General features: G+C 41.1%; 1 protein-coding gene across 1 annotated transcript in view; it reads left to right on the forward strand.

Annotated features, from left to right (window-relative positions):
- Positions 1-1,892: 1,892 nt before the first annotated feature.
- Positions 1,893-25,227, forward strand: part of ITPRID1 (ITPR interacting domain containing 1) — a gene marked incomplete at both ends in the record, with an annotated part of 52,136 nt that continues 28,801 nt past the window's right edge. Inside the window, 6 exon segments of the mRNA XM_081996469.1 lie at positions 1,893-2,053; positions 6,873-7,042; positions 7,045-7,095; positions 19,965-20,016; positions 20,809-20,895; positions 21,478-21,680. Coding sequence (XP_081852595.1) covers positions 1,893-2,053; positions 6,873-7,042; positions 7,045-7,095; positions 19,965-20,016; positions 20,809-20,895; positions 21,478-21,680 — 724 coding nt within the window.

Below are 25,227 nucleotides of genomic sequence, written 5' to 3' on the forward strand. Positions count from 1 at the left end.
AAAGATACAGGCCCAGGGATAATATAATAATGCTAATTCCTAATAACATAGGAATACTAGGGAGGATGTCAGAAATGCTGAAATACTAAAGAAAAGACAGAATGACCCCAAAATATTTATTCTTATTTAAAAACATTTTGACTGTGGCACCCATTCCTGCAGCACCCCCTCCTTAAAAATAGTGAACAGAATCCTAGCAAGGGTAAGTGATAGAGTGATAAGTGATAGCAGAATCATTTTACTTGTTTCTGTACAGAAGATGGATTTCGTTTGAAAGAAGATAGTAATTCTGTGCTTGCTAATAGAGTCTGTCTTTTTAATCTTTCTATAGGATCCAAAAGGTTTGTGATCTGCGTCATGTTTATAAAATACGTCATTTTCTATCTCCTTTTCTATCTCCTCCTATAAAGGGTACTTGGTGAATGATAAAAACCAACAAGCTTTGCGTAGACACAGGTATTAACCTTTGTGCAGGCATGGAGAAATAGAAAATTACGTCCATATAGATTTTCTAGATTATGGCAGTTTTGAAAGTGTTACCTAAAGTTACAGAACCATTTTCTAGACCTCAGTTCAGCTTACTATTTTATATGCCAATGTCTACTCACTTTTGTTATTGACAGAGATTTGAAAGTAATCACGGGGAAAAAAACTCCACTTTTTGTAGCTGCTGAGCAATGTTCGTCAGTTGTAACACAGTAGCAGAGTGGGAAATTGGGATGTGAAAACACTGGATTCTCTTTCTAAATGTGTTTGTTTAAAAACAATTTAAAAAAAAACCCCACATTAAAAAACATATCCCAGCTTATGAAAGCTTCATTCTCATAAGAATCTCAATTTCAACATAACCCCATTTTTCACTGGGGAAAGTAAGTTCTTCAGAAACTTTCCAACCAGACGTCTCCAGGGAGCATGCAGTCACAGGACAGGGCAGGCCCTGTCATTTATATGCTGTGTTCCCAAATTGTCTTTAGCACTCTGACTTGGAGTCTCCCGTGTGACAAAAAGGGACAGAAAAGACATGGCAAGAGCCCAGGATGAGCTTTTTGTGCCGTGGGTTGCGGGAGAACAAATAGTTGTTTCCCCATCCAGATTTGTTCTTCGTCATGTTTCTGGCTAACTTCACAGAAAATGCTGGAAAAATATACTTTCAGCACTCTCTTCTAATTTTATATACTCCCCCTCTGCACCCATCGAAAAGCAGACACATGAACACATGCAAATTGCTCCTTAGTAACGACTGTCCTGTTGAAAACTTTTCTTCTTTTTTTGCCTAATATTCTAGAAATAGCTTTGGGACGAACAGTTTCACTTCAGTGTCACAGGTCATCACCCAAACTTTTATTTTTTATTTGCACAGAAGGCATCTGTGGCTTTAAAACTCTGAGGAAGAAGCTGAGCAATTTGATTTTTTTTTTTTTTATGAGAGATGGGGAAGTAAAGTTTAAAATATCATTGCAGAGAAGTTGACAGAAAATCTACTGCTGAAGGGCTGAGTCCAGCATCAAGATAATACTTCAACCTGTGCGTACTTACAAGTGTAATCTGTCTTTATCAGCAAAATGGTGGAAGCTGTGGGTAATTTTAAGCACATGCTTTGCTGCTTCCAAGCCTCAACTCTGTGGCTGGTTGCTCTGGATTCAGTGGGGTCACACTGAGGTAAGGAGGGAAATTTGGCCGTCGGTGTGTTTGTGCAAATCCACTCTGTCTACAGAAAATATAACCTCAGATTTATTGGCGCAATCCCACATCCTTTGCCGCGGGTGAGACTGAATCGCCCAGTAATAAACGAGCAACATTTTAATACCTGATCTTGGGAATAGTCCCTTTTTGTGGCTCATATGGAGCTGAGGTGACAGGTATGTGCCTTTCGTCCTCTACTGAGGGCCACAATGAAGTACATCCACCCTGAAGTCCTGGCCGAGGCTTTCTTTACAGAAAGTGAAAAACTAGACGGAGAGAAGGGTGGGAAAATGCGCTGTGGTTTCCCACCAAAAGCCTGCGAGCCTGAGGAGCTCCTTACCATGGCTTGGCAACCGTCTTCACCACACTTGTAATGTTTGTTCCTGAAAGACAGACGTGTCCTTTAGCAGGACAAGACTCTCCTCAAACTAATCTGAGACTGAGGGAGGTGCAGGGAAAGGAATTTGGCATAAGGCTGGTTAGAATATTTTTTGACGTTTTCTTCTTTAAAAATGTTGATCTGTCAAAACAAGAACATTTTATAGAAATAGTTCATCTTGACCAGCTCTTGACCTGAAACTGTTTAGGATAGCCTTCTGGCCTTGTTCAAAATGTCCCATTATAGCATTTTAATCACAAGAATTTTTTCCTTTCCAGTCCAAAAGGTCTTTTTACATAGAAATGGAGTTTATCAAAATATGTATTTTCAAATGTAAATGATAACAATAAAATTAGTTGGTTTGATATTACTAAAATAGAAACATTTAAGGGATTTGAAAGAGTTTTAGCTGGTACTTTTGGGGGGAAAAAAAGGAAAAGTTTTCAATAAGAATGGTGGAAAGATCAGAAATCTAAAAAAATCAAAGGATTTTGTATATGGGGAAAGTTTAGAGAGAAAACTGAGAATGGCATTTGACCTAGCACAGACACACTGGACGGTGAGATGTTGTCTTTGAAACCCAGTTTCTGCATCCTGATGAAATTTATCACGAAAGGATATTTTTGTATGTTCACTAAATTGCGTTCACGGTAACGATAAATTGCATCATACTGCCTGTGGCAGGATACTGTATCTGACATGGTGAAAAAACTGTGGAAAAGAAGCTGGTTTATTTCTGTTGGCCGCTTTGATTTTTCTCACTTCCTTTCTTTAGTACAATGGTCCACTGAATGCCTTGAAAATAAAGGAAAGACAAGTGCAAATAAATTGCTAATCCAGGCTGGGTGATTTTTTCCCTCTTAAAGAGGCCGGGATTTCACTAGAAAAAATAACATGATTTTGTGAGGGTGAGTTTGCTACATGAACATCATGCAACATGACTTTGTGTTTAGAGGCATCCCTGCAGGCTCTGCTGGGTATCTTGCTGCATCTTGCAGCAATATCAACTAGTGCTGTTAAATTTGTAAATCCCTGGTGAAATGCCATGCCGTAGTGCAAACTAGTTAGCGCTGTACTCCGGGAGTTTGTTGGAGCTTAGTGCAGCTCTGTCGTGCTGATGTTATTTCAAGTTTTGCATATCTATCCTCAAGCATGAGCAAGGAGGGATAACAAACGGACTGAAGTTACGTGGAAAACAGTAGTTTTTGTTTGGGACTTCCTCACTGACGAAATGGGAAGCCAAAAAATGGAGAAGATTGGGAGGAAGAAAAGGGGAGGGATAAATTACACTTAATGAAATCATGTGTTATTTATGTGTATTCATGCATGATAACTAAATTCCCTCCAGTAGTTCGGCAAGACCTCTGGATTGGATTCTTAGGTTTTTCCTTGATCTTGTTTTTTCTAGACTCAGTATTGGTTTAGTTAATCTGCTTGACTATACTTTCATGATCTGGCTATCTCACAAAGACTGTCTAGCATGAACTTTGAGCTTTCAGTACACATGGAGGGAGAAATTATGAAGACTTTTCTGGTCAGGATTTCTGGTCAAAGGACTGCCTCAAGAGCACTTTTTCCTCCACAGTTGTTGCTTTCTGAGTTTGTATCATGTGTTTGCAGAGGAGATGTTTAATCCCTGGTGAGGACTGACTTTAGATGGCCATAGGCGATATATAATATTAATGTGTAAAGTTGTATTCATACCTTAATATATATGTCCAGGTTGCTAGAACCCTTATTTTACAAGGGGTGCAGTGTCGAGACAAAGAAGTCAAACAACTTGCCCAAAATACTTAGTGGAAATCAGAGACTGAGCCAGGCTGAGGATATGACATGTGCCCTGGGTGATATCCAACCTAGCTGGTCTGCTCGGTACCTCTGGTGTACCTGCTGTTGAAAGTGGACTTGCAATTTCAGATCTGCCCCCAGCTGAAATGACACACCCGGTAGCTGTTGCGTGTTTGGGAATATTATGCTGCTCAGAGTAGCTTTGTGAGGTTGTATTTGTTGTTTGTCAGGCTGTTTGTTTACTTTTTTCAAGTCTGATGAGAGCAGCTTTGTAGGCTTTGGCTGTGTTGCTATTTTCATTCATTTTCAAGTGCTGAGTTTGTTTTTGTTAGCTCACCTGTTTGTTTTAAGAGTCTTGTTTGTTCTTGGGATTGATGTTTGAGAGTGCCATTTCCATGAGTTGTGAAGGCACCAGGAATTTTTATTGCTGTGATGAACTCTGTGGCCACCACCACCCCCAGGCACCTGACTGACAATTGGGCAGACTGGCTGCTTGCAGACATCTAGACCTTCACACCTGTAGAAGATAGCGTGCACTGACCACATTAAGGTAGTCCAGTTTTGGATGTCATTGGGACCCGTTCCCAGCCTATGTCTACCTCAACCCACCGGATTGCCCAGGGTGTTTTGCATTCACGTACGATACCGTACGCAGACAGGTTGGCTTGTGGGATCAACAGGGCAGCAGCCCTCACAACAGGTCTTGATGGCTCTGACATCTGCACCACATCAACTTCCTGCACCACTTTAAGAAAAAACTCAACAGTACAAAACTTCCTGAACACATCTATTCTTGAAAACACTTGTGTGACACAGAGTAGACAAAGCATATTTGGAAAACAGGTTTCTCTTTGACGTGAATGGGTGGGGATTATGAAAATATCAGCCCAGGTTAGGCAAATGTTTGTGTTCTCTCTTTTAGGAGCGGGAAAGCTCAGAGAGATTTTGAGAGCTGTTGAGCTGAGATGGGAGAGCTGCTGGAGAGTCTCGCCCCTCCCTCCTCTGGCTTCTGAAGGAGTGTTAGAGCATGCTCTTCAGTACCCATGCTGACCCAGGTAAGCCTTGTTTAATTTCCCATATTCTTTATTGAAGCTGTATTTGTATTACAAGCAGAAGGGTGATGCCAAGGGAAGTATCTCTGGAGAACAAAATCCCTTTTCTGCTGTTCCACTGCACACAAAGGCATCTGATAGAGAGGGAAGGTGTGTCTAACACAGCATGGCTGTGTCTCATACTGTATTACTCCATGTGCATGGGACAACACCATTACCAGCGGCTAAAGCTTGAAGCTTATGTCACTGAGTGATTAAATATGCAATGTCTAATGATACCACTATCTAAGATATCGAGCCATGTATTTTTACTTGTCCATATAAAGTGAGATTAAGTTACTGACTTATCAAATATACTCTGTTTTCTCAGACATAAGGATAAGATCAGCAATTGTTTAAATGACATCTCTGTTTGACTAAGGGACATAAAATCTGGCCTACAACACAAAAGTTCACATGTACTTACAGTCCCCACCTGCCTACCCCCAGTATGCAAAGCATACTCCTATCAACACAGAAGAGGAAAATGTTTGCCCTCAGGGTTTTCTGTCAGTTCACAGATGGAAAAAATTAATGTTCGTAATGGTTAGCAGAGTCTGGTGCGGATGAAGCCTGAACCAAATTCTCAGTGGGTAATTTTCAATTGACTTTTATAGTCTCAGAACTAGACCCGAAGTGGCTGTCCGTTTAATCAGAAGTAATTTTGGGCAAAACCTATCTACTTCCGTATGAAAGAAAAATCAGTTGAAACTTTGTACTGAAGAGAGAAAGAGGGTAGTAACTATGGTTAAATACTTGTCAGAGTAATTCTGGTGAACATGTAGTATCTCTGATCTGAAAGAAGAATCACAGGGTCATAGAATCATTTGGGTTGCAAAAGACCTTTAAGTTCAGGTCAGCCGCCTCTGATTTCTTTCCTTAAATACTGACGCATACCAAGCACGTTAGCTTCTGACTGAAGTCAGCCAACCTGCTTGTAAACTAAACCTAAAGCTATCCAAACCTGTTCCAAAATCATGGCAAAATTGGGTATGACTAGCTGCAAGCAATCAGAATCAGCATCTGCTTCTTCGTGTTAGGACAGTGAAATGCATACCCATCCCATAATCAGTACTGGCTTTTTGAACTGTTATCATCAAATCGGAAGTCTGAGCTCATATGTAAGGGCTGGGTAGGGATATAAAGGTTGTTGAGAACCAGATTCCACTTGAACTGTATTGTTGTAAATATCAACAAATGTAAAAATAGTTTGCACTGATGCTATACTTTGAAAAGAGCCTTGTAAGAATGGCATTGCAAGGGCCAATACACTGAACTATTGCTATATTCTTTATGACTTAAAGATCCTGGTCTTATCAAGAAGGAAAAAAATGTTCTAAATTCCAGTTCTGCAAATTTAGCCTTGTTCATAAGAGTCAGGGTGAGTTATTCCCAGCTCTGACAATGCTAAAAATAAAAATAGCAGGCCATTTACCTCTTCTGGGATATCTGTAACTCCCTTGAAACCAGTGGAAAGAGCAGGATATCTACCATTTATAGATGCAGCAGGACCATATAGAATTTGTGGTTGTGTTGATGTGAGGAGGAAGTGAATGCTGCTTTACCCATCCCTCTTGTGGTTGTGCTGGATTAATAGAATTAAAGCAACAAAATGTTTTTTACTAAAATAAAAAGAGGACTGAACATGCAGAGGGGACAGAACTATTATTTGGAGGACTGAACCCAAACTTATTTTCAGACATTAAAGAAAACAGTGCTTTTCAAAGGTTATTCACTTTGAGTCATTTTGTCATTTATGAGACTTACCGTCCTGCCTGCCTTACTACACCTTTGCTGGCCAGTGCACTAATGTTTAAAGAAATGCCAAGAAAACTGTTTCCCAATCAGTTTTGTTGCAGAGGAGGGAAAGGATCCTACAGGGAAGGAGGCTGGGACTAAAAGTAAATGAAATGCTAAGTTCTGTTTCCAAGGAGACCTACGTACGGTCAGGGTTTACGTTTGCTTTGGCCTGACAAGACAGCCCGGCACGAGCGTCTCCTGTCCTTGCCGGCCGCTGCCGCAGGGTGCGTCTGGAGGAGCACGAAGAGCAGCCCGTGGGCGACGCGTCCCGGCTCTGCGCCACTGCCGGGGGAGGCTGAGGACCTGAGGGCCTGGGGAGCTGTGAGAGACGTGCGGAGAGAGCTGCCAGAACAGGTATTTGCTCCCATTTCAAGTCCCACCCTTCTCCCTCTCCCTTCTTGACCTGCTTGGTGGGCTGGTGAGGAGAGGGAGGAGGAAAGAGTAGACCCAGGGCTTTATTTCATTGACGGGTGCTCTGAAAGGCTGGGAAAAGACTGAAGCGTGTGTGTATAAAGCCTAACGGTGCTTACACAGGCGCCACGAGCCTGGGGCAGCATTTCTGTGTTTAACAACTTGCTCCTTTCCCCGTCCCTCTCCTTCCCAGCAGCACATTCACTGAAGGGTCTGACAAAATCTGTCCCGTCAGTAGTTAACTTAGCATTAGGGCTGCTGGAAACGCATGAAATAATCCTCAGGGTATGTGAAGGTCTTGGTTTGGTGATCACAGAATCACAGAATATTTAAGGTTGGAAAAGACCTTTAAGGTCATTAAGTCCAACCACCAACCCAACAGCACCATGACCACTAAACTGTATCCTGGAGTGCCATGATGTTGCTGTACACCTCTAACACCAGTCTCAAGGGCACATATTACTGTGCCACTATGGGGTCCGAGTGGGAGTTCAAGGAGTGTGCTGAGGTGGGACACCAGAGCGAAGAGGTAGCTTAACCTTTTTGCAAAGCTCCCTGTCCTTTGCTCGTGGTGTTTGCTCAGGGACACGACAGCAGTGGGCTTGAGCTCTCCGTGAGCACAGTGTTAGGAAATGCATTCAGGGCTAGTCATGGCACCAGCTGCTTGCTTTAGAAGAAAGGGAAAAGGTAAACGCACCTGGGACTGATGCTTCTCTTGCTTGCAGACACCAGCAGGAAACAAACCCACTGATGTGAGTGGGATTATAATTGGTGCAAAACTACTATTTTGTGGACCTTTTGTGGATGATTGAAGAGTTGGTGGTCATAATTATGACCCCGTACCCATGGAGAATGGTGATGTAAGGAGAGAGGGAGGTCTGGCTGCATCCTTCTCATCAAAGGAAAGATACTTAGATGTTCCTGGTGCCCTGTCACCAGCTGTGGGACATTCTCCTGAAGTGAGGAGGCAAGAAGAGTATCCTGGAATGATGTAGTTGCCTTGGTCCCATTAGAGATGTACCTAGTCCAATGCTAAGGGAGAAAACAATGTTTTTGCCAAATGGCTGATCTACTGTTCTGGTTAATCTGTGCCTAAGATCCCTTGGAAAGAAAACCCTTGATTCATGGATATGGGCTAACTATTTGGGATCCAGTTCTGTTTTCACTCAAAGCGGTGGCAATTTGGACATTTCTGTCCATAGAAGCAGGGTCATACTGTTTGTATTCTGTGTCCGTTGGAATGAAAATGATGTGTGACTATATATCTGGCAGAGCTTAAAGCAATAAAAAAGAATTACTGACAATCTAGCAATCTAATAGACAAACAATCATCTACAATTTGTTTTAGGGAAACAAGACAATTTCCCTCTTCGTTATTAACTGTACTGCGTTGGTTCCCACTAGATCTGCTTAGGGGACTGTTCATCTTGCTCATTTAACTTGATTTTGTATAAAATTAGGGTACTTTATATAGTACTTCTGCAGAATGAAGAGGACACTCAGCTAGATAAAAACTGTTGCATAAAAGCCCAGCAATCATAAGATTTGGCCGCTGCCTATTCCATTCCAGTGTTTGTGGAAATTACTTATTCCAGATTACCAACATATTGATTCAGCTTTAGTACCCCAGGGGGAAAAAGCTGGAAAGCTAAATGATCACCAGACCTATCCGTTAGCTATTTCACAGTAGGTAGCACAAGAAATGCCTTTTGTGCTGCAGATGTGTGTTATCTTGCCTCTTCCTTCTTCTTCTGAAACGCAACATCCCTTACCCATGTTCTCTTGGTACCAAGCGCGAGCCCAAGGCTGGTGGTTGTTTTACTTGTGAGCAGTCACGAGGAAGAACCTGGGACACTCTGTGGCCAGAATACCAAGTTGGGTGTCCTTCACTGCTCCTGGCTGTTTGCAATGCAAATGAAAGGCTTTGTCTCACATAGTGCCATATCCATGGTAACCAAATGAAGACAAGTTTGCATTACTTCCTTAGTAAAGTGTAATCCTTCCCCTGGCACATGTGCCAAAGAGGCATGCAGAGTTAAAGGGACAGCAATATATTTCTTGGAAATGGAAGCAACCAGAGCAATTTCTGGCTTCCCTTCCCCCTTTTCTGTTTCAGTTATCACTGCCCTCACTCACTCCTCCACCCTCTCTTTCCCATCCTGTCTTTTTCTAGAGTTCCCACTGTTAAAAACTAGACTAGTCCTGATTTCTATTTTCCCTTTGCCCAGAGGCTAAGCAAACAATCATCCATGTCCGAACTGTCAACTTAAACACTTCTTGGCAAACAGCCTCTCCTTGCCCTTCCTGGTATCTTTGGGGGGGGAAGAAGGGGGAAAGCCAAGCCAAGAACATCAGTTCTTGTCCTCCAGTTTTTCAGACTTTGCATCTGTGGCAGAGCAGAGACGTAGATGCACTAGCCTGCAACTATTCCATTATATTAACAGCTGGATCAAGCCATACAGGTTGGAGCTTATAAATTTTTTCATTGTAGTTTTTAAAAATTTTAGAGAGCCTTTTTTTTTTTCCTCTTCTGATCTGTAAGATATGATGTGGGAAATAGAAATTAATTTTTTTTTCAATTTCTGGTTTTAATTCCAGTTAAAAGAGCTCAATTACAGATTTAAAGAGCTTTGATTTTGAAACCGCTTCATAGGTTGTCTCTTTTGACCAGCCAGGGTACATCTTTTAGCAAAGGGACCAGACTCAAACTGAGTGTGCTGCAAAATTATTGCTGCTGTTACTGTTTTCACTGTTGTTGTTTTGTTACCTTGCTTGTGACACCCTGTGCACTGAATTTACGCGCTTTCCATTATGTATCTGTGAGGCTTAAAATACAACTCTTTCCCTCTTCGGCACAGTCTTATGCTGTTTCAAATGGAAACATCTTTAGCTGTTGTTATTTAGCGTTATCTGTTATATTTATTCTCAATTAAGAGTAAGCTCACATTGTGATTAAAATGCAGTTTGATGATACCATCAGCTTCCAGTTCAGTTATTCACAGTGAGCAACACTGATTGATTGTCTCAACCAGCCCTAGGACTTCTCCTTTGAAAGAGCAGAACAAGTTGGTACTGTGGCCTTCAAGCAGGAATTTCACACAGACAGAAACCTACCCAAAATTTATATTTACCAACATATGAGAAGGCTTGAAGTGTTATTACAAGCTTTCACTACCTGGCGTGCTTCCAGACAAGCTTCTTTTCCTGGAGTCACTTCACTTGTGAAGTTTTTAGATGGATGGGGTTTGATATTCAAAACACCCATTCCAGGGGTGTTTTGAATATCAAACCAAGTGCCATTCATTTCTTTTAATGCAAATGGCAGGCATGCTGAAGAGAAAAAATAAATTAATATCTTCCTATGGTAGCGAGGATTTCAGTGTACTTAACCACTGGCAGGTTGATGGGCAGGGAAAGGGGACCTCAGCTTCATTTACCTGCCCAAAGTCAGGGACTAAAGTTGAAGACTGAAAAGGTTTTTGTCATCTTTTGCTTCTAGTAAGACAGAGAGAAAACAAGAATCCTCAGTCTTCAAGCAGTAGTTTGTCCCAGTAAAGACCAATTGAAAAGAGTGAATATTACTGACCAGAAATTATGATTGCTCCTGCTTGAGGATACTGTGCTAGTTGCATCTTTCTTCTTGTTTACTGAAGCAGAGATGGGTAGGTAAATACCATGAGCTTTCTCCCTGATGGGGCTGCTGTAAAAAGGATAGTTAAGCCAGAATGCCAAACACAACTGTATCACGTAAATGCCTCCACGGTAATAGTATGAAGGATCTTCTTTGTTGTTTTCTTCCCATTCTTTTCTTTTTTTAATGGTTACCTAAATGCAGCAATTGATTCAGAAACTGTCTATATATGAGTTCATAGAGTTGATAATAAGAAACATTCTCATCCTAGTTATGGGATCTGAAAAAACATTTTTTTCTCCATTCTGTATTGCAAAAGCATACTCAGTGTTCTGCTGTCACAGCGAAACAGCCCAGTCACCATAAATATGCTCAAATACTTTTCTGTATGGATATGTCTTGGGAATTTAAAGGCCTTCCTAACTCAAAGTATCTGAGACTTGCTGCTACCTCCCAATTCATGTCTGTATAACTTGCAACTTTAGTTGCATATTTCTCAATTTTAAAGTTAATCGTGGGCTGTCTACTTGAGTATTGTTGCACCTGGATATGGAGATGTTTGCATTCATAAACGTCTACAGAAAGTGGATAAATATTAACCAAGTGTGATTGAGTAATCACCTGACAAATGGAAAGGGAAGAGTAATACTAACAGTGCTATCCAGTAGGTATTGTATGGTGTGAGGAATACGGTGTGAAGCTGACGAAGTTCAAGATCCTGTTTCAGTGAAACAAACGCACTTTACTGTAGTTGGTAGCAAGGAGAATGGTTCTGTTAAATGCTGGCAACCAAAGTGAGACAAATCTGCCTGGGAACCTGCCATAAACTGTTTATGTGTTTTTCAGTTTTTAGAAACTTTTCATTTCTTGCATTCTGTAGCTGGTATAAATTTCTTACTGATGCAGAGTCCTCAATTTCTACCTTGAAACCTCCCTGGAGGGGAGGGGGAGAGGGGAAAAAAAAAAAAAAATTTCCAAGATGTTCTCAGTGTGTTATCAAATGAACAAAACACACAGAACATGGAAACCAGCCAGTCATTCATTCCATCGACAGATTTGCAGAGCTAAATTTGCTTCTGGAGAGCAGTTAGAAATTAAAACACACAGATGATGAGTGGTGCTGGCACCCAAACTGTGATCAAGAGGACACTCTTGTCTGAAAAGATGTACCCTATCAGATTAATCATTATGTGTTAATTAATTTGAAATCAAAAGGATGTCTTCTGCTGTCTATGCACAGGAAATTAATGGTGATAGCACTAATTAAATGTAATGGAAGTTACCTCTGTACTTCCCACATCTGGGGCCAACCTCTTTATTGCCCTTCATGTTGTGTCATTTACAGTTCAGTCCCATTGTAGCATCTTACCCTCATTGTGCCCTGCTGTAAATGGCTGTGCAAGTCATCAGGTGATGGAGAATCAGACTGGCAGATTACTCAGCTAGGAAATCAGTTAACTTCAATTAAGCTCACTCTAAACTTTGACTTCTAACCTTAAGAAGGTGTGTCACTGCATCTCCTCTGCCTCGAGTCAATCTAACATGAAAAAATGGTCCTTTTGTCTTACTCTCCCTCTTTACTCCCCAAAACCACTACTGTCCTTTCTTTGACCTCCTGCTGCCCAAACTTTTGTCCTGGCAACTTCTCTGAGAGATGGAAGGTTCCATTTCCTTGCAGTTTTTTAATTTGACCAAATGCAGCTACAGGTATTTTCTCACCGTTCTTGTGTAACTGAAATGCTCAGACTGAAAAGAAATTGGAGAGGCCACAGCAAGCAGATGAGACTCTGGACACTCTCTGTCAAAGGACCCAGGTACACAGTTCCTGCCATAACCATCCTCCGCACAACGGAGATTGTTGACCTGTTCTTCCAGTCTTTTACTTACAGCTTTTCATTAGTCTCCGAGTCTCCTAAAAGGTAATAACAGAAAAGAAAAAATCAATGGGTGTACCACCCCTGTTACGCAATGACAAATGAGTAACTACAGCTAAAAATCCAAGTTATTTCAAAGGATGTCAAGTATCCTGGTTTATTTGTCCTGAAAATGTTCACAGAAGGGACAGCAAAGCAATTTTTTTCCCACCCTGATCATTAGTAGTTCTCTCTATGGCACCACCTCTGGGCTGTTGTATGTGACTACAGCAGACCTTTGCTCCTTTGGGTTTTCAAGTCAGGAGAGTCATCAAGCCACTTCTCGGCGAGCTGCAGTTCACCTTGGAGGAAGGGCTCTTTGCTCAGGAAGTGGTGGCAGTGCCCCAGGTAATTCAGATCAAGTATCTCAGCAAAGCTACGTGGAGACATCTCATCAGTGGCTGCTGAGCTGAGCCTTCCTTGAACCAACACTCTCAGGGTCAGGCAAAAAACCTTCTAAATTGACTACGCAAAACAGCATTTAATAGGCGTTCCCTTTCACCGCCATGTCCACTGATACCAAACCACTTAAAAGCTGCTCTTGTGGGGCTTAATTCATTTTTCTCCTTGAATGTCTTTGACACAACCTGGCATCTATCTGTCATCACATGCATCCCCTTCACACCCCTTATCATCACCTCAGGAACAAGCCCACCTTGATGTGATCACATTGCAAGTGCATTGATGGCCGTAAGAACATTGCCTTGTTCGCTGGAGCAGTTTTCACAGTCTGAGGGGTAGCAGATGGACAGCTATGTCAGTGGCATCATACCAAGCTCAGTTTTGATTGCACATGCATCTGAAAATGTGGGAAAAAATTAGTTTCTGAAAGATATGGGAATTTATAGGGAGCAAAATACCCCAAACACTAGTCATGTGTTCTTCACATTTTATGTTACAGTGGCACTGAAAAGAAGAGCACATTATTACACTGATCAATATTCAAGTTCTTGCAGGACAAAAATCTTACCATTCAAATGGATACCATTCAAAAGAGATAATATTATTACATTTGCATTGCACACAGAAAACTGAGGTGCAAAAAAAAGAGGAGACTTCCCCATTCAAGAAGGAATCCCTGTTTCCATAGTACCAGCCCAAGGGATTTAGCCTCAGAATAGTATCCCACCATATGATCAACAGTAGAGCTCTCTATTGACTAATAGGCTCTAAAACCACTGCTGATGCTTTATGATAAATGTAGGGGATCTTTTTCTTTAGTTTTCAGACTTGCTTTGTGAGATGGCATCAGATCCAGGCCAATGGAGCGGCCAGATCCAGGCCAATGGATTGACCATAGCTTTGAGATGGACAAGGCAGGGATTCTGTGTGCAGCAGAGCATCATGGATGTACCCAGATGAAGACTCTCCACTATCAAAAGTGGTAGACCACTGCTGGTTGGTAAGACTGGAAAAAAGGATTCTGCAGATTCTCAGCATCCTATGGTGACTGAGTGCAATGTCAGGGGTTTTTTTCTGTACTAGTTTGCTTGTACTGGTGACAAGCATTCGTGTTTTTCTCTCAGTCACTAACTCCGTCTTCATTTTTATTCTCAATCCTTTGTTCTTGCCCACAGAGGTTCTGATGGAATCTGTGTATCTCTTCGTATTTCCTATTGAAAAGTTAAATTTACATAAATCCATTGTTTCCCCAGGCCAGTTTATAAGTGTCAGGTACTTAAACTGATACTCAGCATAACACTTGTGGTTGCAGTTTGCCTCCTTTCTCTTCATTGGGTGGGGAAAAATCACCATGTGTTGCAAAATCTGATCTTGTTTTCATCAGAACTTCACCTTTGTTCTAGTGTTCTCACTTCTGCCTGGGTAAATATGCCACTTGTCAGGGTACATCACCTAACATGTAGGATCATCTCACTAGCCATCCCAGATCACTGTGTTTAGTCCAAGGTTAGGTTGCTGCTTTGGTCAGTGCAGAAAAGCACGTCTAAAGAGCTCCTTGTCTCTTCCTCCTAATACAAGTGAACTGCTGTGGAGGTGCTGTACTCTTTACTTTGACTATAAAGGGAACCTAAATACCGATTTAGAGAAAACATGCTGGTTTACTTAATCTTCAGTGCACCAGTAATGAGTTTTCAAGGCCAGGCAGCTAGGCTGAGATTGACAGTCTTAAAACAGCTCTGTTGCTCTGCAGTGTAACAAAAAACAGAGCAACCTTGCAAATCCATATATACTGTATTCTACCCGTCAAAATTAGATCTGTAAAGACTTCTGATTGCTACAGTCTTTCCATGTCTCTTCACTGTGTTAATGAGAATTGTACCATTGAATCATGATAATGCAATGAAAATGCCCTCTGCTTTATCTTATGTCCGGCTGAGCCACGTTGCAGATCGGCACTTCCCTCCCTCCTCTGTCACGGAGAGCAAGGCAGCTCCTTAAACTGCTGGTCTCAGTGGCTTCAGCTGAACCTGATGGAAAAGAAGCCTGCCCGTGGCATTTTTCAGCCATGAGATGAATGCTTCTGAGCCACCTTTGCTTCCCTTCGGGTTGAAACGCTGAATGTGAAGGCAGGAGAGCTGGGATCTCTTCCTGGTTCTGCTGCAGGCTTCCTGCCTGGCCTTGGGCAAACAAGGTTGACGGCTTGTGCTGTGCTTCCCCTGCTTGGTAAAAAAGAGGCAATAATCCTCCCTCTGCACAGGAGTGGACGGTATCTCCCATCCCAAGCTATGCAGGAACCGTGTGTCGGGGTGCGTTCATGCAGAGTCAGAAAAGCTAGATGTTCATTTTCATTAGGACTGCTAGATACTTCCAACTATGGATGACTGGCAGATAATAAAGACAAGTTAATAATTCAGGATTTTATTTTGCTTTCCAAATTCAGTTAAAAAAAAAGCCCTCAGGTTACTAATGGGAATTACTAGACCCTTCTCCCAACATTTCTCATGCATTCCAGGATTCACCAAAAATGAAGCCATACGACGAGGTGGTTAATTGCTATAAACTGATCTGTCAGTTCTTTACCTAAGTGCTCTACTTTTTATTTTTAGAAGACTCTATAGAAGAAAATATTTATCACTGTTTGAATTCTTGTGTTTTGTAAGTTTGGATCACATTATTACTTAACTATTCATTGCCTGATTTCTCCAATAGGAAATAGAATGCCTGCAATATTGAAGTTTCCTGTAGGAAAATCTTGACCCCTGAAAATTCAGAACAAAGTATTGTGCTTTGGCTGACTTCAACCAAAGAATTAGCTTTTTATTTTGTTGAACTACATCAAAATACTCTTTCACAACTATTCATTCTGAACTGATGTGTCTTGTTTACGACCCAATGCCTCATGAGAAATGTATCTCAGTGCTCTGTTCAGTTCCATAATGTTCTTTGAAGGATAGCATTTCCCATCATGTGTCTGGATAGCTTTCTGATCAAGCTGTCTGCTACATCATGGGAATTTCACAATGCTGGGTGCCTCAAGGGAGATGTAGCTTGTCACATGAGCATGATTTATGGCGCAAACTGTGGTTACGCATACTTACAACTCCATGAGGCAGTGTGCTACTTCAGGGAAATATAGTTTAACCTTGAAACTTACTTAAACTTGAATGTATTTTGTTCACCAAAATCTTGATTTTTTTTTAACTTTTTGTCCTTCTTTGTGGTGAAAATAGAGTCTGAAAGACTGGTATTTCCCATGAACTCTTCAGTATGACTTCATGGATTCACTGCTTAAGAAAATGCAGCTGAAGCGTTTTTTGTTAGAGGCAGGGTTGTACCAGAGAAACAAAAACAAACAAACAAACAAAAAACACCAACAAAACAAAAAACAAACAAACAAACAAAAAACCAAAAAAAAAGACACAGCCTTAGGAATCATGTTTGGAGGTATGGTGAGGAGCAAAAAAATAGCAGTAATCTTATGTAACAGTCATGGCAATGTTTTCCAGCGGTAGAGTAAGGCCAGCGCAGCCAAACTCATGCATTGCAGGGATGGATTATTGCTGGTGTCATTGATAATTACCATGTCACCATGCAGACATGAATCAGCTGAGAGCTATCATACAGCTGCCTCTTATGTCATGCACTGGAAAGGCTTTTGCTTCCATTGCTCTCACTCCTGCCCCTGATAAACTGATTTAATTAGGTTCTTATTAAAATTTAAGTTCAGATGTGACAAACTTTATGCATGTAGAATACTAAAATTTCATGGTCTTTGCCTTAAACACAAATGCAAGATTTGAATCTCAACACTTAACAGGCTGATGAATGTCGAGGAGAAAGTAGGTGGTGGTCACAGGCAGGAAAGAAGATGAGCCTATGGCTCTGTTTTTCTACCAGCCATCCCCACGCAGCTCGTCTATGCCTCGAGTGCCCCGTGCTACGCCTGCCCGTCAGCCCGCCTCCCCGACCTCATCTCTTCTCAGGAAAGCGCAGACATTCTTTTGAGGATTTAATTTCTTTGTCTTTTTAAATGGTTTTTATCTTACAATCTATCTACAAGTGGGGATAAACCTCAAGGCCAAGGGCAGGCAGGTAAGAGAGAACATAATTTGTCATTTCTAATAAGGAATGCTTAACTTACAAAATATCGAGCACCACAGACTTCGGAGCGGCGGGGGAGAGGGGGATATTGAGAAAAGCTGATATTCATGGATAAGCTGTATATTTTTTCCCCTGTTTGGCGCCATAATAAGATTCTCACATGAGATCTTCAACAGAAAAGTCTTAGGTTCCCCTCCTCCACTGGCATAATTTTGTTTTCCTCTATTTAAGTAGTGGAGGTTTCTAGGATGTATTTGCACAGTGGTCTGGAAGTTATGGTAAAAGAGTTTCAGGTGACTGAAATTCTGCCTGACCTGAATGCAGAACATCTCACTTGTTCTCACTTATTTTCCTGACCTGCTGAATGGAGAGAATTCAGAGATGATTTTTTTTTTTTAGGAAAGGAGCTACAAGCCCACATCACCTCACAGATCTTCATATATTCCTGAAAATGTACACATATTTAGTGCTCTTGGAAGCCCAAAATATTATTTGTCAGTGCTTCCGTACCCATAATTTTTGGGTTTTGGGTTCACAAATAAGAGATGCAGTTCAACAATATGTTTTAATCTTGACTCTTGTTAATCAGAGATTACTGAGGCTAAAATGCCTTATCTTCCCTCAAGTATCACAGGCCACATTTTACTTAGCAAAATATATTATTCATAAGCAAAGCTATACTTAGATGTGCAGTAAACAGAGCACCAATTAGCACCACAGTTGGTTTACAAAGTATTTTTTGTTTGTTTGTTTGTTTTCATAAGGTTTTCTGACAGATTTCTAAAGGGCATTATTTCCCCCAAAGTATCTTCCAGTTCGGTAATGAGATTCAGTGTTTCTTGTGTCAGGAACAAAATACTTACACAGATCAGGAAATGTAAATACCGTACCCTCCCCATTACTATTTCTGTGACCTCTTAAATATGGAGAAAACAATTTCTAATATTGCAAAATGTCAAGCTCTCTAATAAGGAAGTTCTCATGAGAGTCTTCTCATTAGAGAAAGAAGTGGAAACTCTGACCATGAGTAAAATGGCCCATCTTGGGCTACCTGCAAATGTAAAGTTTGTCGAAGTCACAAGGTGGACACGGGGTCCTGAGCAGTTTACTGTCACTTAACAGGTTGGATGGCTTAGCCTTGGTAACGGTGTTGTTGGCATGTTCTTGACCCACAGCAATATAGGGTAATTCAACTTACTTTAACCTACAGCAAAGGATAGTTAAAGTGTCATACCCAGGGTTTATCTGGTTTGAGAGTACAGCCACAGCAGCTATTGCCTCTCACCCAACATGAAGTAACCTATCAAGTTCTGCCCATTTGGTCCTGACTCTCAGCCCTTGATTTTTTGCTGACCTACTACTTCCTACACTTCTCACACACACCAGGTTTCTCAGCATTCTTTACTTTAACACCCTGGCCAGTGTTTCTGAGCACTAGGTTTTTAACCTGGTGTTACTTGTGTTCATTCAGTCCCAACAATATGAGGTATTGAGGAATCACAGCGGCAGCCAGTTTGTGGAATAACGTTCTGCTGCAGGGAGGCGTGCCTACGTGCTGCTAGGGAAAAATTGTATTAACTCTCCCTTTCAGGTCTTATTTTTTACATTCTCAAGCATTTTTATAGTGAATCTACAGCTTCTGTTTGCACGTGAGTAGGAAATGGTATACAACAAGTAGCTGATTCTTATTCAAATTATGCTCAGTTTGCTGCTAGAAAGCCTGGTTTGTGTTACCACAGGAAATTAGAGGATGTCAGTAACCTTTATGTTCCCAGTTTGGACGGATATCCTTACACTGAGTAAGCCAGAAGAAACTTGTGCTAGAATTTACAAGCTGAAGAATAATCCAGCAGAGAACATTAAAGGATGTTTTCTCCTTCTTTATTGACACAATTTTGGTAAATAGAAAAGAAAATTTAAAAGCTAGACAAAAAAAATATTCATCTTGTGGAATGCAGAAGGATATCTACTGTGATCTTAGGCAAATGTTACCCCAGCTTCCAGAGGATCAAGAAGTGTGTTAGTTCAGTATTAGGAGGGGAGGTGACAACTACAGACACTGTGTGTTTGCATCTGACTTATTCCCATTTCATCACTGTGAAAGGATGAAATGCGCACTACAGCTCAGAGATGTAGCACACTTGAAGTCCAGTAAACAATGTCAGCAGTTCTTCGACAAATATTTTCTCCTCCAGAAACTCCTGTAGTTGTCCTGCAACTGTCTCACTCCCCTCAAACACATTTAGAGCATGATGCAAATCCCAGAGAAATCAATAGTAAAATACTTACAACATTCCAGTCAATTACACCTGAAAAACTGTTACATACAATATATGCTAGAATGAGAATTTAAAATAATATATTTTAATTGTATTTTTTTACTAAAAAGGCAGACATTAACAGTTATTTTCATCATATTTGCCGGATGTATGTCTTTGACGGCTCCGCAGAAAATAGTGGAACCCAATTCATAGGGCTTGCTTTTAAATAGCAGGGGCTTAGAGTGTACTGCTACTGGTTTATGAAATATAAAGGCACCCATTTTCCCCTTCTTTTTGACATGTATTACATTTATTTATGACTAACATATACTGTGACTTGAGCTTCCCACAATGGTATTGTTCTACAACTTTTCCACTCGGGCTAAAATGTTTCCTTATATAATGCAATCAGTCTTTTGGTCTTTTCTCTAGTTTGACACATTTCTGTTTTGAGGGGGAAAAAAGGTAAGAAAATAAATTATTTTTATTTCTCTTTTTTTGCAGATCCCTTCTCAGTATCAGAAATGGTACAAATGACTGTGCAAAGTTACAGGAGGTAGGTGTCAGACACTGTAGAGATCTGTTATAATTTCTTTTTTCTTCCTTTTCTTTTTGACAAAAGGAAGAATTTTAGGGGTTTGGGTTTTTTGTTCTCTCAAGTTGATAGCAACAGTGTTAGTTCAAAAATCTACATATCCCTCAAGGCCTGTTTAAGATGCGAGTTGATGGATAACCTGCAATGATTAAAAAAATTATTAATGCAATGCTTCCCCTCTATATAAACATTTGCTACTGATCTTGGTAGGTGCATGTAGGTAAAGTTAAGCTTGGGTGTAACAAAAGTATGTCATCTCACCTATTGAGAAAGACAACCGCGCTACAGGATGTTCCTTTTGCAATGAGCAGATTAGGGGATACAAACACAAGGAGCAGCGAAGCACAGGGTTGTTCTCAGGTGCCACGCCTGCTGCTGCAACTCATTGTGCCTTGTCTCTCCAAAACTTTGTTTAAGAGCAATTATATCTTTTGAAGTAGGTGGCTAGAGAAACCGTGCTCCCTAAAGGTTCCCCAAAGATTCACCATCTGTCAAAAGTGAGCCATGCTGCCACCTTTATAATTAGCATATACTGGTACCTCACACCTACGTTCTCACACCTACTGTAACATACTGTTCTTGAGAACAAGCGTATTGCCACATTCTCATGCCGACTCTTCGTCTAAGGCATTGCTATTATGTATCGTTATAAACCAAGACAAAATGAGAATGTTTACTCTAGGAAAAAATCATAACAACATCCCCGAGGAGCACATGAGTAAACAAATTTCGTTGTTGCTTTTTTCCAACCAGGTCCCTGCAAGAGTTTTCAGAAAGTCCGGTTATGTCAAGATGCCAGAGTCTGGGCTTTTCCCACTTGCTCACTGATGCACCCCAGAGGTTAGTTATTTCCATGTATTTCCAGCTAGGAATACCAGGTATTAGCCCAGTTAGAGATCAACAAATGTGAGTACAATTTTGAATAAGTAGTTCAAGGTCTTTAGTTTGTAAAAGGCATCTCCTCATTTATTAACAAGATCAAAATGACCGTATTAATAACAGGTGTCTGATCTCAAATGCATTTGTACCAGTAGGAAAAAAAAAAAAAAAAAAAGAAACCTACCTGAAACAGCAGTGGACTTTGAACCCACTGGAAGGTAAAAGGCTGCAAGGTCTTACATCAGCTGCAGCATACCTTATCTATATTTTGTCTAGAGAGAAGTGAGCCTGCAGAGCTGAGAACCTACACCTTTTATTAATGTTCCTTTTGCTAATCTATCCAGATGCCATGCCACCAAATTCCTCTGGGGGGAGGAACGTGTGTTAATCTCTTAGCAATGTGACCAAAAATGATTACTTTCAATTAAGTAGTCTCCACATGAGGGGAAAAGAAGGGAAGAGAATTATTGAACAAAACCAAGACCATATGATAGCTACTGGAAGAGAAAAGTGGTGTAAATAATTCTGATGTTTTCACTACAGCATCACTGAATGGCTCGCGCTCTGGGAAAAGGATCCGGTGGAGATTCTTCTTGATTTGGGGTTTGGTACAGAAGAACCTGATGTCTGCACTAAAATCCCTCCTCGGTTTCTCAGTGGTGTTTCTGTAGCAAAAGGGATCAACATCCGAGTGTTTTTGGAAGCTCAGAAGCAACGGATGGACACTGAGAGGCCAAACCTGTATGGTAAGAAGGGACATTTTGGCAAAAGGAGAAATTTTAGCCATAAATAGCATGGGGACTGAGAGAATAGGGAAGAGGCAGCTTATGAAAGAAAATTCATGAAAAAGAGATATGAGACATGGAGGATCCTCATGTACACCTTTGTGGCAATGACACTTTCTAATATGACTGAAATATAGTTTACCTCTCCTCAGCTGCTGACTGTGATTTATGTGCTGAAGCTACCAGCTTGTAGCATTTGAAAACATAACGCCCCCCCCCCCATAAGATCTAACCCACCACCAGAGATTGTTGTTGGTCTCGCAGAGGCTGCAGAATTGAACATAGGTCCATTGGCCTATGTGCAAGTGGCCTCAGCCACTTCACCAGCAGCGTGTTAGTACATACGCGCTATCATTGGTGGTGTAAGCCAATAGAGAGGATTTTGAATTCAGGCCAGATGTGGGCTCGCATTCCCTTTTCCCCCTGGTGGGAGGACCCCTCTCACAGGGAAATGTGCAGAGCAGATGACAAGGTCTTAACTTCCCATGACTAGAGCTGCCAGAGCTTGTGCATCAGACCCACAAATCCCTAACTAGAACCTAACAGCTTTGTGGTTCAAATATACCCTGAGATGTAGAAGAGGATCATATTTTAAGCACAATAAAATTGCACCATTTAAAGCACACAGTCTTTTTCATTCATTTAGATGGTTTTAGTTCTCATGTTGTGTATTTTGCAGTTGAGAAATGAATACAAGGTCCTCACCCTAAAGATATAGCTACATTAAAATAGCATTGTTAATTCACTGGTATGTTACCCATCTGAAAAGTCCAATTTTGACATCATTTCCCCTCATGTTTGCTGCACAGGATAGCCAGATGGCTCTTGAAATCTTCTGCTTACTTAAGATGCTCAGCAAAGCAGGATCTCTCACATAGTCCTTGCATTCCCGTTTAGAATTACACCAAGGAAGCAGTATGGATGGAATGAGAATTGAAACAGAAATGTCAGAGAATTGTGGAAAATGTGGTTTTTTTCTCCCTCTCTCTTTTTTTATAGCAAGCCCCATGCACACATTTCAATATTTACAGCAAACTGACACATCAAACAGGTTTCTCAGCTCTCACTTTCTTTTTCTCTCCCTCTCTGTAACTCCTCTGAGAGAGGAGAGAAGGATCAAAGATAATCGGTATGAGTGGATGGTGTGTGGAGACCTCAGGGAAGAAGGTAGAGAACTAGGAGGGAATGAGAGCAAAGAAAGAGTCTCTGAGGGAAGGAGTTTGCACAGTGAAGGCAGGCAGTGGTAAGCTAAGGTGTGAATTTAATGACTCGTCCTGCAGTCATCCTCAATGGGAACACTCTTAGTACATGTTAATAGCTTATCTGTACGGGGGAGTTGCTGTGAAGTAAGATAGGATTTGAATTTATGTTTCGGTGGGTGTGATGTCCATCAAAGCGTATTATCTTGCTTTTGACAGTTTGGGAGGGGGTTTTCACACCATCTGCTCAGGCGTCCTAAGTATGCACCTGGGCTGGGAACATTTAACTCAGAGAGGTGGGTTTCGTCCTTCAGAGATACTTACCTCTTCTCTTTTCACCGACTACGTGTTTACATATATGTGGTGGTTCACTGGTTCACTGCACCAAACTTTAGGTATTTAGCTGAAGCACCATCTCAAGGAGCTTAATCACTGTAGAATCTTTCTATCTCCACAGCAAGTGGAGAGAGTCAGGCAACTCCTGCAGGTGATCATCCAGCCGCCACTTAAAACACCTCTTGGAAGAAGCCAGTCTGTCTCATGTAGATAATCTTGCACAAGTACCTTCCTACAGCCGGTGTTCTAGGAGAAGACTTAAAGCTAAAAAGGGGTGTATCAGGTTTAGTGTACAAACTCCTGAGGAATATCCTTAAACTGCATTTGTTTGCAAACTGGTTTTTTCCAATCTTGCCAACCTTAGGTTGTCTAATGAATTTGCAGTGAGGTATAGCAAGAAGGAAGGACAAATTCATGTTTATTAGATTTGAAAATGGATTGCATCTCTAGAACTGGGCCTAATCTGTCTGCCTTCAGTACTAATATGGCACCTAAATTTTCAGGCACCTGGTCTTCTAAAGCAGAAGCCTGCATTCCCTGTAATGGCAAATGAGGAGAATAGGTGCTTTTGAAGGCCTCCGGAATAAGACCCAGAAAAAGACCCTTCTCTGTAAATTAAGTAGAAGGTTCAGGTCTAGAGATGTTCCAAGGCATTTACCACTCCATGAACAATTTAGGGAACCCCAGACCCCCTACTGTTGGAGGACTGCTTCACCAGGGCATTAAAATTAAAGTGCCAAAATCAGGAGGCAGACCATGCACCACCTCTGGAGATTTCAGGACTGTATTAAACCACTGTTCCTAGAGATGTACTGAATGAATTCAGTTATTGTCACCCTGTTTGGTTTAATATCACCAAACCATTTCAATGCAGATACAGTCTGAATCCCTCTCATTTGTCTCTAGCCATGGAAAAGGAAGAAATTGTTTAATCTGAGCTAGTGAATGCCTGAGAAGTTATCTCATTGTCAGTTTACTTTCTCCTATTCTCTGGATCAGCACAGAAAGTTAATTTTTTTAGTATGACCTGTTACTCTGAGGAAGTGAGAGATAAGGAGGATTATAGGTACAACATGGAAGACAACAAACTTGAAGGAAAGAAGGAGGAGAGGGAGGTGAGACTGAGGAATTCCATAGCAGAGTGATCCCTCTCCACTCTCACATTTCATTCGTTTCCTAGTGCAGTCCTTTCCTGTTTCTGTTTGACTCTTCCCTGCTTGTCATGAAAATAGTTTTCTAGGTCTGCTTCACTGCTAATCTGACTTTTTTAAATGCCTGTGGATTGTTATAGAGTTATTTGTTAATTGTCTCCTTGCTTGGTGCTGGTTCCCTAGCACTGTCAAAGAGATTTTTCAAAAGGTTCAGTTCACAAAAACAAGATGTGTTTTCAAAAATATAAGTCACCCCTTTGGTTTCTCACCCAAATGCAAAAGAAAAGCTTATCCCCATCATCTGCCAGTGGTGAAAATTTTACTGACCACAATAGAATTAATATTTGACTTCCTAATTGAAGAAATAAAGTCACTTGACAATCAGAAGTTATGTTAAGTGAAAAGTGATTATATTTCTGAACATGTTGACCCGCAAGTTCTTTGAAAACATCAAGTTTCTGAACACCTTAGTTCAGAAACATTGAAATGTTTCCGTCTGACACTTAATAATAATAAAAAAAACCCCACCACATTTCAGTACCACCTTTCCATACTGCCATATCTAAATCTACTTGGGGTTTGGTGTCTTGTTTCTGTGGATTTTTCACACTTGTTTCTGTCTGTCTCAGCTGCTGCAAGCCCCTCACTGGAGCTGTAGTTCAAGTCTCACTCTCCTCTGTGAGATGAGTGGATTAGGTAGACACCATTTCCCATGATACATGGTTGCCCTGAGACCACCACAGGTCAGCTAGGAGACATATATGTCAGCCAGTAAATCCACCCCTAGAAGAGAAATGAAATGTAAATTGCTAAATGTATTCT

Source organism: Phaethon aethereus, assembly GCF_964289735.1.
Source record: "Phaethon aethereus genome assembly, chromosome: 2".
NCBI lineage: Eukaryota > Metazoa > Chordata > Aves > Phaethontiformes > Phaethontidae > Phaethon > Phaethon aethereus.